Source organism: Brassica rapa, chromosome A10, assembly GCF_000309985.2.
Source record: "Brassica rapa cultivar Chiifu-401-42 chromosome A10, CAAS_Brap_v3.01, whole genome shotgun sequence".
Taxonomy (NCBI): domain Eukaryota; kingdom Viridiplantae; phylum Streptophyta; class Magnoliopsida; order Brassicales; family Brassicaceae; genus Brassica; species Brassica rapa.
The window spans coordinates 13,802,851-13,821,316 of NC_024804.2; the positions used below are offsets into that span (position 1 = coordinate 13,802,851).

General features: G+C 33.2%; 3 protein-coding genes across 7 annotated transcripts; 2 read left to right on the forward strand and 1 right to left on the reverse strand.

The window, feature by feature from the left end:
- The first annotated feature begins 496 nt into the window (after positions 1–496).
- Positions 497–6,394, forward strand: LOC103845501 (E3 ubiquitin-protein ligase RZFP34). Of its 5 annotated transcripts, XM_009122374.3 has the most exons (12): positions 497–3,766; positions 3,864–3,951; positions 4,444–4,503; positions 4,594–4,626; positions 4,700–4,777; positions 4,852–4,895; positions 4,972–5,012; positions 5,103–5,185; positions 5,264–5,355; positions 5,433–5,502; positions 5,578–5,619; positions 5,691–6,394. In XM_009122374.3, exons 1-12 carry the CDS (start codon positions 3,678–3,680, stop codon positions 5,856–5,858), a joined length of 888 nt encoding a protein of 295 aa, XP_009120622.1. In that variant the 5' UTR covers positions 497–3,677; the 3' UTR covers positions 5,859–6,394. The 5 variants fall into 5 exon arrangements, with proteins under 5 accessions (XP_009120622.1, XP_033138265.1, XP_033138267.1 ...); XM_033282374.1 differs by having other exon boundaries at positions 497–3,951; XM_033282376.1 differs by lacking the exon at positions 4,972–5,012.
- LOC103845500 lies at positions 6,269–12,953 on the reverse strand. The gene is made up of 2 exons (XM_009122373.3): positions 7,998–12,953; positions 6,269–7,382 (listed from the first exon to the last, which is right to left on the reverse strand). Exons 1-2 carry the CDS (start codon positions 8,049–8,051, stop codon positions 6,723–6,725), a joined length of 714 nt encoding a protein of 237 aa, XP_009120621.1. The 5' UTR covers positions 8,052–12,953; the 3' UTR covers positions 6,269–6,722.
- A 3,463-nt stretch (positions 12,954–16,416) lies between these two features.
- Positions 16,417–17,418, forward strand: LOC108870136. Its single transcript, XM_018655377.2, has one exon. The coding sequence runs from the start codon at positions 16,417–16,419 to the stop codon at positions 17,416–17,418; it is 1,002 nt and encodes a 333-aa protein (XP_018510893.2).
- The last annotated feature ends 1,048 nt before the right edge of the window (positions 17,419–18,466 follow it).

Genomic DNA, 18,466 nt, shown 5'->3' on the forward strand with positions numbered 1-18,466 from the left:
GCATTTCATCGAACACCTTTCGGGTGAGAAATGCCTAAGGATCAACAACTGAGTGGCCAACTCAGAAGATGCATTATGATTACTCTACTAGCAAGGAAATATGAATGATCTACACTAAAACATCCTAGCTCTAACCTAATCACCCTTAATCTCCCTAACCCATGAATTCAAAAGGTGATTACTCACTAATCTCCATGATTCCTCTTAAACCCATATTGGATTTCAGATTAATCATGTAAAGAAATAGATAAGAAATCAACAAGAACACAAGAACATAACAATCAAAATCCAAGAGATGAACTTCTCAAGAGAGTTCTTGTGTCTTTCTCAATAGATCAAAAGATAAAAGATAATCTGCCACTGGTGGCTACAAAAGATGTTTAAAACATAGGTTTTTCCAAGTGCAAAACGTCCAAAATAAATTGCAAAAAGGGCCTTAAGAAATCATGATTTTCGGCAGCAAAATAACGCGGAGCGACTTGCAGGTGTCGCTCCGGGAAGTCGCTCCAGGGCCGATTTTTGGTGTGTCCGGGCGAGAGGTCGCGAGCGACTTTGGTGTGTCGCTCCAACGGGTCGCTCTGGATCGGGAGCGACCTTGGTAGGTCGCTCTGAGAGGTCGCTCCAGGCTTCGCTTCGTGTCGTCTCGCCATAGAGACGCGAGCGACCTCGGGGTGTCGCTTTGGGAGGTCGCTCCGAGAAGGGTGTGAGATGCGAGCGACCTCGGTGCGTCGCTCTGGGCAAGTCGCTCTAGCTTCCTACGGGATGAATATGGCGAGCGACTTCACGGGGTCGCTCTAGCTAGGTCGCTCTGAGAGGTGCTTTGGAGCGACCTCATGACGTCGCTGCGGAACCTCGCTCCCATGCTCTGCTCGTCCAATGATCACCTGTTTCACGTCCTTTAAGCTCCAAATGCATCCAAATGTCCCCAAGAACTCCATGTGGCACTCCAACACCTAATGAGGACAATGAATGCAAAATGCAACCTAGACATGGCTAAATCCTAATCTATATGATGAAAATGCTAATGGATGAATGGATAAAACAATGCAAATATGCAAGATATCAATAATTCAAAAGATAAATTATTATGTATATTTAGATATGTTGGATAAATATATTGCTATATTTTATTAGATATTTTAGCCGTGTAACATTTAATCTTAGCATCTAATTCAAATATTTATTACTGTTTGTTATTTATGGTTTGTTACGACACACCAAAAAATTATTGTAGCCGGCTAACTCAATTTACATTACAATCTCTTTATTTATAATCCGTATAAATGAAACCATATATGTATCAGTTTTGTCAACTGGTCTTGGCATATAAAATAATATCCGGCTAAAATTTGTATTGTCTCGAAAAAATGTAAATGTCTATCCAACAAGAGCAAACACTATCAAACCAATCACTGAACTTGCCTGCAAAAATGAACCAGTGTGAGATGTGGTAGAATGTCAAACAATGAACTTGCATGAACAAAAGCTAAAAAATTAAACCTTCCAAAAATCGTAGCACATGCTTGACCATTTTCATTTGGCTGAGAATAGACTACATCAGATCCCGAAAAACGCATCACAACACAAGCCATAGTCACTAGACAAAATAACTATAGATCGTTCTTGAAAATAGGTTAATTAGATGGTTAAGTTTTGAGTTATCTGTTAGAGGAGACTGAAAAGATTACCAACATAATAAAAAAATCTTTGCCAACAGAAGAATGGGAAACTAAGATTGAGGCTTATAGAATTTTGAATTCCTCATCATGTTTCTCTGTTGTAGAATCAGCATCCGATACAGTTGGCGGGTCAGCTTGAGTTAATATCAAGGGGCAGATACCAATTGATATAACAAAGAAAAAAACATTTATTGGAACGATAGACACCACACCACTACATCAAAACTTTCATCGAAAATCTACTAAAGCAAGAAAACAATCAAGTACGAAAACACAGAGCAATCAAAGAAAATAGTTGGAAAAAAATTAAAGAGTGGGTTTTGACCAAAAAAAAATTAAAGACTAGGCAAAAAAGAATACAATCCATAGCGTTCTTTTCAGTGGACATTACCAATCTTCAAGATAAAAATTGTTGGTCTTTCTCTCTTGCCTCCATGATGCTTATTCTTCTACCATCTCTTCACGCTTCTTCCTCCCTACGAGCTTCTCGGTCAACAAATGGAGTCGAGCATGCACGTTGGGGCAGAGATTGAGGAGCGTGAATACACGCGCCACCGCGAGCTCGACGAAGAGGAGGGAGAAGGTGGGGGTTTCTTATTCAGAAAAATCCATTAAACCTTTTGAAAATCAGTAATATGACACAACAATTACAAAGTATCAAGCTGGGTATAAGGAAGAGAGAGTACGAATTTGCAGAGATAGAGGGTATTAAAACAAGTTTAGTAGAGGAAAGAGGTGAGTGTAATACAAAAAGTAATTAATATCTTTGACATTGGAATAAGAAAAATGATTTCGTTCGAGATATGTTGTGAAAATAAATTTTTGCTAAAGCTATAAAAAATTACAAAGATTATTAGTATTTTGGTAGCATAATAACATAGGGGTAGAAGAGTCCAAAACATTTATCAAACAGTGCCACACAGTATTTTAGGGTATATAACTAAATACACTAAAAAGCTTTGGTAGGGAGTGCAAATACTCTATTATTTTTAATAAATAAAAAGATATTAATACACTATATTGTTAGTATATCCAAGCTGGGTCATCCAACGGTCTAGGGTGATGCATTTGATAAATCTTGTGACCTAAATAAAGTTTATGTAAATAACTATGTATTAATCGATTTTTGTATAGTGGATAGTCGCGTAAAACGTACATCAACTAAAGTAGTAATAGTGTTTGAGTGGTGAGAATATAAAAATAATGGATCTATACTAATGAGCCAGCAAGTGGAAGGATCCTATCCAATCCTATCTTGTTCTGCTTTTAAAAAGACAAGACATGTGATTGACATTGGACACACTATAAAACCTGGTTCTTAAACTGGCGCGCCAACTGAATCAAATCTAATACCGAGTGTTTGCTATGTTAATAATTTATCATAGACTTCAATTTTCTCTTATATTAATAATAAAACCTTTTTTATTTGTCAATATACTATTTTTATTATTTCTTCCAGAAACGTGAATGCATGGCCGGCGATGAACATAGAGAGATCAGTGAAAAATTGACCAATATTCTCCAATTTTTTAAGATAATATTTAAACCTAAATTCTCAAATTTACAATTTTTATCGAAACTTTCACTACATCGTTTACAGTCCTAAAATTTTAGGATCAGTTCTGCATGAATAGCTTTTCCAGAGAAAGAGGAGATATTTCAACAAAAATGCAACCTGAAAATATAAAATTTCGAAAAAGCAAAGGAATTCAATTAACCAAAATAGAAAATAAATATTTATGCAATTTCCATTTTCCTAATCACGTACATAGATTTGTTGATTAGGCCAAAGTAAAAAATCTAACGTGTAGCTGTAGCCGAGTTATCACCTTGCGTCTCATATAAAATAAAGATCCCACCTGCTTTCTTTTCTTCTCTGCAACTCCATTAACAAACATCTAACCATCTCTTCAGTTTACGTTAACTCTCGACGAGACCTTCAATTCTGAGTCAGCCACTGATCTGAAAGCAGGAAAGATCAAAACTTTAACAGTAAACATGGAGATTGGTTTCCAAGAAAATGATCAAAATCAAGAACTTGACTCTCACGTTACGCATCTTATGGAGATTAGTTCTGGGTATTACGGGTAAACAACACTCATCAAATCTTCTTTTCAAACTTCTTCTTTGTTGGTCACTAAAGCTAAGTTTTTTTTTCCCTTCTTTTCCTTCTTTTGTCTTTAGGTGCTCACATTATAGAAGACGATGCAAGATCAGAGCACCATGCTGTGATGAAGTATTCGATTGCAGACACTGCCACAACGAAGCTAAGGTATAAAGTTTGTGTTTAGATGCTCATATTTACTTATGCCCTGTTCGTTACGCTACCGCTGCGATAGCTTTCAGCGATCAAAAAATAGACATCAACTGAAGTAACTGAATTGATGGAAAATGAAGAAGGTGACGCTGCGACTGTTTTTATATGTGTTTGCCGCTGCCATTGGTGTCGCTGAAAAAAACAACGGCAGTTGGAATGAAGGCTGCTGCTACTTTTTACGGTGTTTCCGTCATTGTTGTTTACACGCGCGTGCAAAAAGTTTAAGCAGTTAGTTATATTTTTAGTCGCCGGTCGCGAACGCAGCGGTTCAAAAACGAACAGGCCTTTAATTTCCCACCATATTATATTAACATCCATTGTACAGATGTGAAAGAACAATTTTGGGTTACATAAGTGAAGATTATATAAAAGTGAAACTAATGTGTTCTGTTTGTTTTTTTTTTTTGTTTTTTTTTGAAAACTTATGTGTTCTGTTTGTTTCCACAGGATTCTCTTCAAACTGAACAGCTCCTTAGACATGATCTTCCTCGACATGATGTTTCCAAGGTTTCGAGATCATATTGAGGGTTATGTATATGTAGATTCTGTTTGTTCACCGTGATAACATTTCTAGTCTTGCCTTTGTTTTATTTTCAGCTCATATGCTCGCTTTGTGAGACAGAACAAGACGTGAGTATCAGTTTTTATGTGTGTAACACTGTAACCATGTTTCTTGATGCTGACCTCTGATTGTTTTCTTCAGGTCCAGCAAAACTGCTCCACTTGTGGTGTATGTATGGGGAAGTACTTCTGCTCAAAATGCAAATTTTTCGACGATGATGTAAGCTTCTCCAATCGATTTATTTCTTATAAACTGGAAGTTGTACCAACAAAACTCAACACTGGCTGTTTCAGCTTTCCAAGAAGCAATATCACTGCGATGACTGTGGGATATGCAGGTAGATAAACTGAATTTGTGGTTACCAACTAATAAACAGAGTCTTTATCTTAATTGTTGATATGTTCGTTTAATAGGACCGGAGGAAAAGAAAACTTCTTCCATTGCAAAAGATGTCGTAAGAGAGACAAAACTTTATGTGCTTATTTCTAGAAAATGCTCGCATCTTTCTTTGTTTTTGACATCTTATTTTGTTTCCTTGAAACAGGATGTTGCTACTCCAAAGTTTTGGAGGACAAGCACCGGTGTCTGGAAGGCGCATTGCATCACAATTGCCCGGTTTGTTTTGAGGTAAAATAATCAAAATCTAACCCATTTCTTAACTGACTCAACATAGTTGCGTCCTGATTTAAGTTTGTCTGTTCTCAGTATCTTTTTGATTCGACAAGAGATATCACGGTCCTGCGATGTGGTCACGCTATGCATTTAGAATGTACCAAAGATATGGGGCTGCATAACCGGTAAAAGAACTCACAAGTCTTTTATGACGCTAGCCATTGATAAACAAACACTAAAACTTTTACTTTTGTTGTTGTAGATACACATGCCCTTTATGCTCTAAATCGATATGTGACATGTCCAGCGTGTGGAAGAAACTTGATGAAGAGGTAAAAGGCTTCATAATATAACTCTATTGTACAGTTCTCTTATGTTCACTGAATCTTACATTCAAATTTGTGAAGGTTGCTGCTTACAAAATCCCAAAAGTGTACGAAGACAAGATGGTAAGTGAGATTGAGTATCAATATTGCATTCACGAGTTTGTGTGTTTGCTTATGTGATTGGATTGAAGCAGGTATGGATTCTTTGCAACGACTGTGGTTCAAACACGAATGTTCGGTTTCATTTGATCGCGCATAAGTGCAGTAGCTGCGGTTCATACAATACTAGAAAGACGCAGAGAGGACCTAATACTCACTCTTGCTCTTCAGGAGGTCCTCAGGTTGTTGGTTTAACCGGTTAGCTAAAACCTGAACCAGAACTGGTTTGGTGTCTGAATTTCCCAAGGGGAGACTATCTGTGTACTTTCTTAACTATAGTATTAGTTAATGAACCAGGCAAATCCATGAGTTATATAGACAAGAAGATCCGGCTTCAGATCTTCAGGACCCACCCGAACCGACAAAGAAATAGCTTCGAGTTTTCAGACCTTTACGTTGTTGGGTTTTACTAACGACTTCTCACCCATTTCTCCCTAAAAGCAACAATATTAATTAAATTATCTCAAAGTTAAAAAATCATTATAGCGCATCCCCACAAAGGCGACAAGCAAGTAAGCAACCTCTTTAATTACTAAATTTCAGTTACTGCGCGCAGACAAAAACAAATTACATTATGAAGCTAAAGTCTTGAGCTTCAGAGATTAACATAATATCAGTGGGAAAAACCCTCAACATAATAAAAACAAGAAAAGAAACCGTAATTCAACACATCATGGAGCCAAACACATGAGTGTGAAAACGGATTTGAGATACAAAACCCTCAAAAAGAAAAAAAAAACACAGCAAGCATCGCTAGAGAAATAAACAAGATAGCGAACTCTCACACATAGCATTAACTCTCCATTGACTTGGAGGTCAAACCAGGGGAGTTTTTTTCATTTTTTTTTCAATAGTTTAAATCTAAACCCTAAATGGATCAAACTCTGTCTCCACAATGACGCATAATCAAAAGCCTTAATGTACAAAAGATCACTCCCACTTGAACCCTAAGTGGGAGTTAATCTTGAAACTGACCTAAGTAAATGGTATATCAGATGACTATTAGTACTACAACTTTAGAGTAAAAATCAGTAGCCAGAGTTGTGTTGTGTTGTGTTGATCGTTGGTCAGTGGAGAAGAACTTTCTGATACTTAGCCTCTGAATGTGACCCATCTGAGAACACTCTCGTCCTGTTGAATTTTCCACACCCATTGTTGACGTTAGGACACTGGACGGTGACTGGAGGGATCTCGAAAGTCTTGAGAGGCGGTGGCGGATATCGCCATTGAGGCAATGGACCAGCTAAGAGCAGTGTCTGAAGCAGAGGCCCTGCCTTTAAAACAGCTTCTAGAAGTTTACCCTTCTCAGGCAGTGGCTTGTCTGGAAGCAGTGGATCCATAATCTCAGCTTCCGAGACTTCTTCAGGCTGAGATGGTTGTGGGTTTATGACGTGATCAGTGGGTGACATGAAGCTCTCTTCGCAGTCCGAGGAGGAGAAGCTCTTGTTTGATGCTAGTTTTTGAGGCTGCAATGTTTCATCATCAATGCTTGAGGCTCCGGATAAAGGAGGAGTCATATGCTTCTGTTGTTGACGCGAGAGGTTATCGAACATGAGGCGCTGACATTTCTCGAGAGCTTCGTCTCTTTCTTTAATGGTTTTGGTTAATATGTCTTTAAGATTGATGAGTTGTTCATCTCTCTTCCTTATTTCCTCATGAGCAAACATTTTTGTTTGTTCTAGCTCTAGTGTTGTGCACAGAAGAGAGTGTCTTAATTCTTCTGTAGACTGTAAATTTCACAAAAGTACAAATAAATAAATAAATAGACAAAAAAGAAAGAAACAGAGGAAAAAGTAAATAAGCTAGATGGGACAGAACAGAGGAAAAAAACAGGGGACACCTGCATGAACAATCACTCATTGATCGCTACTGGTTAAACTCTGTACTTTTGAGATGTGTTATTAACATTTATCACAAACTAGCAAGGATTTGAGTTATCGAGTTGCAGGTTAATAAACTCATTATGAGCAACTAAGCTACAACATTTGGTGATTATGCTTGACTTCAGAGAAAATGTAAACAAAACATGTTCTTTTTAGTTAGGTGACTTCCAAAAATCCTAAACACATCAAGGACTGAGTTACCTAGTTGCAGATTAAGACCACCATTCTGTAAAACTTTATGGATCTTAGCAACTAGGTCTACATAACTGGCTGTTAATTAAATAGACCAAGAAGAAGAAGAAATAAAACCGTCAAGAAATTTCTTGTTTTGGACAAGACATTATTGGCCAAATTAAGCAAAATCAAAACTGAAAGAAAGATAAAGCAAAAGCAGAAGAAGAACACTATTTTGGAGGGAATAGAGGAAACTCAACTTTAGAAATAATGTTTAAAACTTACCTTTCCATGAGAGTAGTAAGGCCAGCCAAGAAGAGCACTGATTTGGTTATCCATAAATTCTACTAAATTTTAGCTTAAAAGATCTTTTGATTCTGTGAAATAAATTGTGTTAGAGAAGGAGAGAACGAGAAAGAGAATGGAGTTTAGCATACGGAGGGAAGGACTTATAAATAAGTAAATACATGTTGGGCTGCCTAAAGCAAATCAAGCTTTTTTCAGGTATGTAATTTTCTTTTGAGATTTTAATAATTAATCAAATAACTAAAAAAATAAAATAAATAAAATGATAGCACATGATTGTATCATATCTTGCAACGTTATTTCAACTAACTCCACTATATATTTTACCGCGCAAACTATAAGAAAGTTATCTATCTGTGGTATAGCTAAGAAAATAAAGGGTTTAGACAAACTCTATCCCAAAACGTACTGATGTAAGTTTTAAATATAACTATTGTTAAAGGTTTTTTTGCAAATCTTTCTTCTACATGTTAACATGAAACAAGACTAAAATCATTTAAGTGGATGTTTAAATATTAATATACTATATATTCTCTCTATTCTGCAAGAAGTCACATTTCATGCAGATTTTAAAAAATGATAAAATATACTAATATAAATGTATAATTATTTAAATAAAATTTACTAGTTGTTTGAAAAATAATTATTTATAAAAGTTATATTAACAATGTAGAATGATTCTTTTTGAAACAAAAAAATAATGTTAGAATGATACATTTTATGAAATAGAGGGATGTGTAGTTTTTTTCTTCTTCTTTTGCTGGAAATATTTATGCATATTTATCGTTTTCTTTTCCCTCTTTTGCCGTAAGTATTTGGTGGAAGACCAACATCGTAGTTTACTGACTTTGGTCTCGCTCACTCACACTATAGTCTCAACTCTTTAAAAGTCATTTTGTTTTCTTCTTCGGTTTTTCTTGAGATACAACTAGGCCTAGATACAACACGTTTTCTTGTCTTTATCCAAGAAAATCAAGCGCACCGAAAAGAGCGGGAACGGATGCTTCTAATTACATATTTTCCAATTTGATGCAGAAAAAGTATACGCAGATGAAAGTATATATGTATATAAACAACTAAAGATGCATGGAGTCAATGAGAAGTGGATTCCATGGTCAGCAAAAGAGGCAGGTAACCGAACTTTTTCCACCAATATATTGAGAAAAGTTTTATGGAATCCCTTTTTCAATTATTAAACCGATCACTACTCATGGAAAAAAGGCATCTTGGTTCACAAATTTTAAGTGGAATATCATAGAACCTAAGTATAAAACTGAAAAATATTTGGTTATCAATTGAATGACTTAGTTATTTTCTTCAGATATGCGTGTAGCTTTAGCATGGACTAGGTACATACATTGCCTTGCTTTTTGGTGTTAAAGAAAAACACGTAAATGACGACCAATTGGGTCAGTGTTCCAAAGAAAAGACTAGGGTCAGCGTGAGCGAAAGCTAAATTTTAATTTCTTGGGTAAAATATACAAATGAATATCCTTAATGAAAACGATCAATTGACTTTTACTGCAAGTGGAAGTAAAGTCAGGAAAGTAATAACTCCATATTTGGGTCGCTGGGCATGTTTTGTGTGGTAGGCCTGGAGATATTATCCAGGATCCGGATTCGCTCCAAAATCTGTTTCGAAAATAGGATATCTGGAACGTCCGAATTTAAATCCAAATAGTAAAATTTCGGATCCGTCAAAACTGAATCCGGATCCAGATATCTTAATTTTTAAGTCTAAATATCTGGATCCGTATTTTTTTAAAGTTTTAAAATTTTAATTTTATTAATAATTATAGTTGATATATTCATATTTATACATAAAAATTAGTTTCATAATGTTATATTTTAATTTAATATTATATACATATAAATATATTTATAAAATTTGTATAAATATTTAATTTATATTTTTTGAATTTAAGTTTTCTTAAAAATAATTTTTTCAATTATTTTTACGAATCCGAATCCGGATCCGGGTATCCGCAGGTAATATGATATCTAGATGGATATCCAAAATTCAGATATCCAGAAGCCACGATCTAAATCCAGATATTAAATTCACTGATTCGACGAATTCAGATTCACATCTAAATGCTTTAAATTTCCCGGATATCTGGATCCGTCCCACCTTTATTGTGTGGTGTGGTGATCATGATCGATGATCATAATAATATTATGATATAATATACATGTATACACGATATGTTCCTGCCAATTGTGTTAGTCGTATACTGGTATGAGTATCCATTAAAAGAGTTATAGGATTCTCTCGTTCAACAATATGCAGTTAAATAAATATATATAAAAAAAGAATGAAAAAGTAATTCCAATAGTAAAAGTAGGGAGACAAGAGTTATCATTTCATGGTCTCTTTCAACAACATTAATCTAAGAGCATGTCAAGAAAACTTTAAATCTTATTTCTTTTCTCATTGTGATAAAATGTTAAGAACTTATATGTTTTGGCTACTGGCTACCAAACGATAGTGGTATCCATTAAACAAGAGCTAAACGTTTTCCGTTTGTGTTAGTGCAAAGATTAGATATCCCATATATATTAATCTTCGAACATTGATTAAATGACAATTTTGGCGATCATGCTTATGTGTCGCTCCTCAGTTTTTTTTAATTGGACCGATCTATGATTATTAAAAGAGTGACATTAAATGGACTACTTAATAGTTTACTATATATCATCAAATTCGAATATAAAAATAAATAAACATTAATTTTTTTTTTTATGTTTGGTCATTTAATATATTAAAAAGGAAAACATGATTATATATGGAAAAGAAGATTGGAATAGTAAGATGAAACCGGAAGGATTCCTGCAAATTTTATATATTTGTATATATAATATTATAGAATATTTTGAGCAAAATTTGGTTGCATAACATGTTTTCTTTTTTTCCTTCGCTTTGTTGACAGAGAATGATTTCGATTCTCTCCATTGAAGCTCCGAAATAAAAGATTATGTTTTTAGTTCAGTCCATTTGAATTCGTTTTGGGCTTAACATAGATTTTAAGAATCTATAAAAATGGACTAAATAAAATTGAATGTAAAATTATATTTTGTTTTTATAAACGTAAAATTAATAATGATGAGGTAAACAAAAAAATCAAACTCAATTTTTAAATAAATACCACCATCAAATCACTAAAATAAAACTACAATAAGCATTATTTAATATTCTGTGTCATGTTTATGCTTTATTAAATTTGAAACATGTTCTTATACGTAGAAAAAAACAAAAACAAAAATTGTAAATACATAACTAATTTTGAATTGCAAACATGTCATTATTTTATGTATTTCACCCTGCACAAAGTGCGGATTTATCATCTAGTATAATGGGATTGTAGACTCAGTAACCATAAAACTGAAAATTCATCAAATAACCACAACAAATTGGTCAAAATATGGTGGATATAAACTGAAATATATTCAAAAATATCACTAGTGGTAAGTTCTTATCATTCTCTCTTATATGAATATACGATGACCCACAATATCCAATATTTAACCGTTAATGCGTTATGAATATGATCGTGTTGGCAATTTCACAACAAAGATATTTTACGGATAAGAGCTAATTATACGAAGTCACAAACATGGGAGCTATCCATAAATGAACGGGACATACTTTGCTTTCATTCTTCACTGTCATTATGAATGAAACAAGTTTGTGTGCGTTTTAGTTTAGCCCAATTAATCCACATCCTTAAATTCGATATCAAGTGAAACCAGATAGTTTATTTTGTCGGCCAATAATTCAATTCCTCATGATAGTTTTAATGAATGAATGGATAAACTAGTTTGAAAGTTGCTCAAAAAAAAAACTAGTTTGAGAAAGTAAGAAACAAGCTAAACGAACTTACCGTTGTGGCAGTTACAAAGATTCTCCACACATGCCTTTCAAAATCATTATATATGTTTTTCCTTTCTTATGTATGTTATCGTAATTTATTAGTTGCCATTTGTACACTACATCATACCCAGTTAATATATATCGAAACATATGATTTGGGAGGATTTTAACATTTAACATTTCAGATTTACAATGTTACTAGGATAAGACCTGCGCCTTGCGCAGGGTAAATTTATATTAAAATTATTTAAGAAATATCGTAAAGAAAATAAAATTTATATTATTGATCGAATTAATATTTTTGGTCTTTAAACAATTTTTTAAAAACTTTTTTTGTTAATTACATAATTTGTTTACTTATAAACTGATCTCATTTTTAAAAATATTTCGGGTCAAAAAGTTATTTATCGCATAAAACCCTAACGTTTAAGCCGGAGAATTTCATGTCTACTATTTGGTTACAATCAAACTATATCAGCTCAGTTTTATATCATGATTCAGCAATTTAAAAGTTAATTATGGTTATGAGAAGTTTACGTTCACGTGTCAATCTATCTATCTTCGATATTTTTTCTCCTTTTTATGTCATTTTGGTTATTGATTGATATAAATATTGATTTTTGAGTTTATTATCATTTCTTGTATAGAAAATGATTAAGATTCAAAATTATTAAAGATATAAATACTTAAGTTAAGATCTGAGTCTTGTGCAGGATAAATATTTTATATTTATTACTTATTTTATCTTTTTCTGCATATTATGAAATATTAAAATAATAACTATATATTAAATAACTAAGAAATCATTTACTATTATGTAATAAATTGGCTTGCACATATAAATCAAATGACCACTCTTGTTTATTCTCAATCATTTTAGGATAAATAAATCAAAACAATCAATCTTATCTATCGTATATGATATATAATTAAATGTAAACGATATGTAGTAAATATATATTAGCATAAACACTACTAAAATAAAATTATTTATTTATATGATTTTATTATCATTGTATCTTATTATAGAAAAAACATTAGATATTGATCACAAAATTTTATGTTAGAATTTTAACAGTTTAGTAATTTATACTCATTTTGAAAAATTCAAAATACAACATATACGAAAAAATCTAATTTTTAATATATGATTAATGTAATTGTGTAATTTAGTTTTAATAATAAATAATTAAACAAAAATGATAGAAAATATACAAATTATTAGCAAATCTTCATTTTTAAAATCATTAATTACTATATATATCATAATCACATTAGGTAATTCTATAGGTTTTATTTAAGGAAATAATATATAATAAATTTTAATTTGATAAATGAATGGTCCATAATGAACATATTATATAATATATCATTCTCTAACAATTTAATTTTTGAGTAACAAAATTCTCAATTGATTTTCAAGCCACCACGTAAACAAATTAACATTCCAATTACGTGAAAACTCAGCATGACATTTTTTTATTTGGTGCTAACTACATGTTCTAAAATTTTTAAATGTTTATCTATTAATATATAAGGGACTCTAAACCATTGATCATTAATTTTTAACATAATAATTTTAACAGTTTTAGTAATTTTATACGAAAAAATCTATATTTTAACTTTATAGCTTATTTGATTGTTTAAATTATTTTAATAATATAAAATTAAACAAAAACGATGGATGAGATATAAATTGTTATCAAATCTTTATTATTAGAATCATTAATTGTCATATATATATTAGTCATATTTGGTAATTTCGTAGGTTTTATTTAAGGAAAGAAAATAAAATATTAATTGTACACATGATTAGTTTAATGAAAAGTATAATATATACTTAATTGGACCAACATATTTTCTAAAGAATCTGAATTTCATTATGGTGATGACACGTGGCTACACTTAAAGGTTGTAATGTTTCTCAATTAATATATAAGGGATTTTTATATTTAGATGACATCGTGTCTGTATTATATCAAAGTCCATAGGTATTGAAATCAAAATCGATTGGTAATCAGTATATTGATGTATCTTTTTATTCAAGATGTTAGGTTCTTAAAAATAAGAAAACTAGATTAATAATATCGCTTTTTCAATAAGGCTCGTATAGTTAATTATGTATACTGAATTATTAAAGCCAAAAGTATATATACTGATGGTGTGTATGATAAAGTCTATATATTTCTTGGGCTTTTGATAGTTCTAGTATGTGGACGTCGACTTCTCATTATATGTGGACTTGTCCAATAGCCAATTGTTTTTCAAGTAAGCAGACAGACACAGAACTATTCGAGCTAATTACATCTGTTTAGTTTTTTTTCCTCTTGCATATGTTATATATTTATAGAATTTTGTTGACTAGTTGGGCCATCTCACATTGTTCAACCATTTTAGTCGGCTCGTGTTTGAAAACCTCAAAATGGGATTTGAAAACATGAAAATTTGGATTTGAGAAAAAAAATATATTTTCTGGACCAGCACAGAGGTTCTCTTGGCAAGCAAATAAACTGATCAAGCTTATAGATTGTGTTTAGCCATAGATTAGGATTGATAACGGAATGAATTGTAGATTTTGCTTTGAACTGGTTGAATTCCGTTCTCAGCGGCTTTGGACAGGCTTTAGTGTAATGGTACTAGGCTGCTTCCTCCTGCACGGCCAGAAACTCAAGTGAGTGTGCAAACTTTCTTATCAACCCTCTGTTTGACAGAAGATGAAGACTCCCTAGTTTCTCTGAGAATTGTTGATTGTCCCTCAAAGCCAGCCTCAACAGGGTTCATACTATTATACTAATATAAGAGCATCCCCAATGGAAAGTATTTTGGATTGGATTTTTTATAAAATTAAAAATTCTACAATTAAATACTAATATTAAAATAAGATATTTAAGAACCGGTTCTTAGTTTTTTTTAGTTAAAAGTTAAAAGACGATTTCTTATTTTCCGCTAAGAATCTCCTATTAATGCTCTAAGGCTTGTTAATAATTACGCTAGAGACCACGATCTGAAACAGTAGTTTGTGTACTGTATAGTATTGGGCTTTGGTATGGTATACTTTCTTTTCTTGAATCAGAATGTTAACAAATCTAATTCATTAGAACATAGTTCTTTTCAAAACAACCGCATTTGAACCTTATGAGAAGTGTTCTTCACCCAATGGTAGAGCCCATATCTTCAGCCCAAATGTTTACAGTCGGTTACAAAGTCCTTCAAGTCCCATTCTGAGTCTTTCATGAGTCACTAGATTACATGTTTGTAGCAGTTGAACAAATGATCATACTCATAATAATAAATGTTGGACTAGTGGTAATTTGATCAGTATAGCACACTAGTTATTTTCAAATTATGAAATTCTGGTTCAACCCACGGGGAACAGAACATCTGCTACGACATCAGTTGATAAGAACCTTGTATACATAAATTAACAGCTTAATATTATTATCAAACATTTTGTGCAATCAAGAAAGGCCATACATCAAATAAAAAAAGCTACTCGTTCACGTGTAAATGTAATGGTTGGAAAACTCATTATATCAATGATGTCTAGCTTCTTCCTTCTGATGCAAGGATAAGCGACCCCCTATGGCCCTAACCAAACAGATTGCTTCGTCTTTAATATTTCTACAATGTATACATATATTTCATTATTTTGTTATATGTATGTAAAGGAGAATTAAATGTGAAGAATAATATTGCCCAGTCATGAATGCCTTGTGAATAAATTGACAGCAAAAGACTAAAATATCTCTTAGCTATAGACTTTTTTTTTTTTGATCAAACAGACATTGCATTACTTAAAAGGAGTCTAAGCTCCGACAATAGAGTTTGTTACAGACAAAGCTATAGACTATTTATTACAAATATATAGCATACGAAGAGAAACAGATAATAGTAACAAAGGTATGATTGAAAATATGAACAATCTCAATTTCCCATTTCCGTATTCAATATAAGTTGAATCAGGCTTGTAATATACATTGACATTGGTGTTGTGTTTTGTATTAATAATGATGGTGTGCCACAATCCCCTAATTCAGATTCAGATTAGACACAGAAATCCGATTTAATATTTTTTTCTTTCAATGCTGTATAGATGCATGCAAATCCATTTCTGTCTCTTTGTATATAAATATACATAGCCTTTTATGGGTAGGTGAGTAAGTGTGTGAAACTGTGAATTGGGTTATTTATAGTATTAAATGTTTCATTTACTATAGCTTACTCATTTACTAGAAAGCGCAAAATGAGTTGGATCACAAAAAAAAAGCACAAAATGAGTAGCTCAACTCTAATAAATAAATATTTCATTCTGTTATATTTATTGTGATGTCAATTATAGAAAGTCTTGTTCACTAAGATTTACTTGTACTTGGTCTCCAAGCTAAACCCTCATATTGTATCCCTATATAAAGAGTTCATTATTCATGGAATAAGACACACCAATTCCTCTCTTCTCTTGTCTTCTCTTCTTTATTCAAAACACGTTATCAGCACGAAGCTCTAACGATCTTGAGCTAATAGTGAGCTATGTCGAAAATTTCTAGTCTTGAATTTGAAGTTCTTGATATCACTGGAAACAACTATTTGGCTTGGGCATTAGATGCCGAGTTTTCCCTTAGTGCAAAGGGACTTGAAGGTACAATCCTAGAAGGAAATCAAGCGGGAAATCAAGATAAAGCAAAGGCTATGATATTCCTTCGTCATCACCTCCATGGAGATCTCAAAAATGAGTATTTGACGGTGAAAGATCCACAAGTCCTTTGGAGCGACTTAAAGGAAAGGTATGATCACCAGAAAACTGTGATTTTACCTAAAGCTCGTTATGAATGGGCACATCTGAGATTACAAGACTTTAAGTCTGTAAGTGATTACAACTCAGCCTTGTTCAAAATTACTTCCAAGTTGGAGTTATGTGGGGAGAAAATCACGGAAGCTGATAAGTTAGAGAAGACATTCTCTACTTTTCATGCAAATAATGTTGTCCTGCAGACACAATACCGTGAAAAGGGATTCCAGAAGTATTCCCAACTTATATCTTGTCTCCTTGTGGCTGAGCAAAACAATGAGCTTTTGATGAAAAATCATGGACTACGTCCAACTGGTTCTGCTCCATTCCCTGAAGCGAATGTGACTGAACAGAACAACACTGGCCGCGGAAATGGCTACACTCGTGGTCGCGGTCATGGCCGTGGTCGTGGACATGGTCGTAGAGGTACACGTGGACGTGGATATGGTCAAATTCGAGTCCGGGGAGTTTCTTTTAAGAACTCTAACTCTCACCAGAAGTGGGAAAAGAAAGATGGTGACAAACAAGAAAATGAATGCTACCGATGTGGAAGTAAAGACCATTGGGCTCGTACGTGCCGTACACCAGCACATCTTGTTGCCTTGTATCAACAGTCAGTAAAACAAAAGGGAAAGAATGTGGAAACAAACATGGTGTACGAAGGTGGAGAGGATGATTTTGATTTTGGTGATGCCACTCACCTTGACCTTTCCGATTTTCTCGTTGATGAAGAGAAAAAGTGATTGAGCAATAACTATTTAAGAGATATTATGTTTTAGTTTATTTATTGGCTTTTAATTATTTGGCTTTTAGTCATTAGCTTTGGTTTTTATTTACTATGATGTTGTTTCTTTTGCATTAATGAATTTAATCTATTTTATTATTTTATATGAGATTATAATTTATTTTATTTATTTATTTGAAGAGAAATGGATGGTGGAGATTTATGCTTAGCAGACAGTGCAACTAGTCACACAATTCTGAAAAACAAGAAATATTTTTCTCATTTAATAAATAGAGAAGCAAGTGTGAGCACTATAACAGGTAGTGCAAAGATAATTGAAGGCTCTGGAAGAGCAAACATAATACTTCCTATGGGAGCACAACTTGAAATTGTTGATGCATTGTATTCCCCTAAGTCTCAAAGAAACTTACTAAGTTTTAAAGATATTCGCAGAAATGGATATCATATTGAGACTATGAATGAAGGAAATATTGAATTTCTTCACATTACAAGTATTATTCATGGCTCTAAGAAAGTAGTAGAAAGACTACCAACATTCTCCACTGGATTATATTACACTAAGATTAGTGCAATTGAGGCAAATGCCATAATAAACCAGAAGTTTACTGAAAATATTACTGTTTGGCATGACCGGTTAGGTCATCCCGGTTCAACAATGATGCGAAAGATAATCACAAATTCATGTGGGCATCCACTGAAGAACCAGAAGATTCTTCCTAATGATTATTCATGTGCTGCTTGTTCTCAAGGAAAATTGATTTTAAGGCCTTCACCAGCCAAGATAACTCATGAATCAATAAACTTTCTGGAACGTATTCAAGGAGACATTTGTGGGCCGATTCACCCACCATGTGGAACCTTTAGATATTTTATGGTTCTAATTGACGCATCAACAAGATGGTCACATGTTTCTTTGTTATCAACTCGCAACCTGGCGTTTGCAAGACTGCTTGCTCAATTGATCAAATTACGAGCACATTTTCCAGATTTTCCCCTTAAGGCAATTCGCCTAGACAATGCTGGTGAATTCATGTCTCAGGCTTTTA

What these genes read in the sequence shown, in the direction of transcription:
- LOC103845501 (XM_033282373.1), top strand. Translation starts at nt 3,700, where the DNA reads ATGATCAAAATCAAGAACTTGACTCTCACGTTACGCATCTTATGGAGA. An exon ending in CTCGACATGATGTTTCCAAG is followed by an intron (nt 4,504 to 4,593) that starts GTTTCGAGATCA and finishes TTTTATTTTCAG; the next exon opens with CTCATATGCTCGCTTTGTGA. An exon ending in ATTGCCCGGTTTGTTTTGAG is followed by an intron (nt 5,186 to 5,263) that starts GTAAAATAATCA and finishes GTCTGTTCTCAG; the next exon opens with TATCTTTTTGATTCGACAAG.
- LOC108870136 (XM_018655377.2), top strand. Translation starts at nt 16,417, where the DNA reads ATGTCGAAAATTTCTAGTCTTGAATTTGAAGTTCTTGATATCACTGGA.
- LOC103845500 (XM_009122373.3), bottom strand. Translation starts at nt 8,051, where the DNA reads ATGGATAACCAAATCAGTGCTCTTCTTGGCTGGCCTTACTACTCTCAT. An exon ending in CTTACTACTCTCATGGAAAG is followed by an intron (nt 7,383 to 7,997) that starts GTAAGTTTTAAA and finishes TGAAATTTACAG; the next exon opens with TCTACAGAAGAATTAAGACA.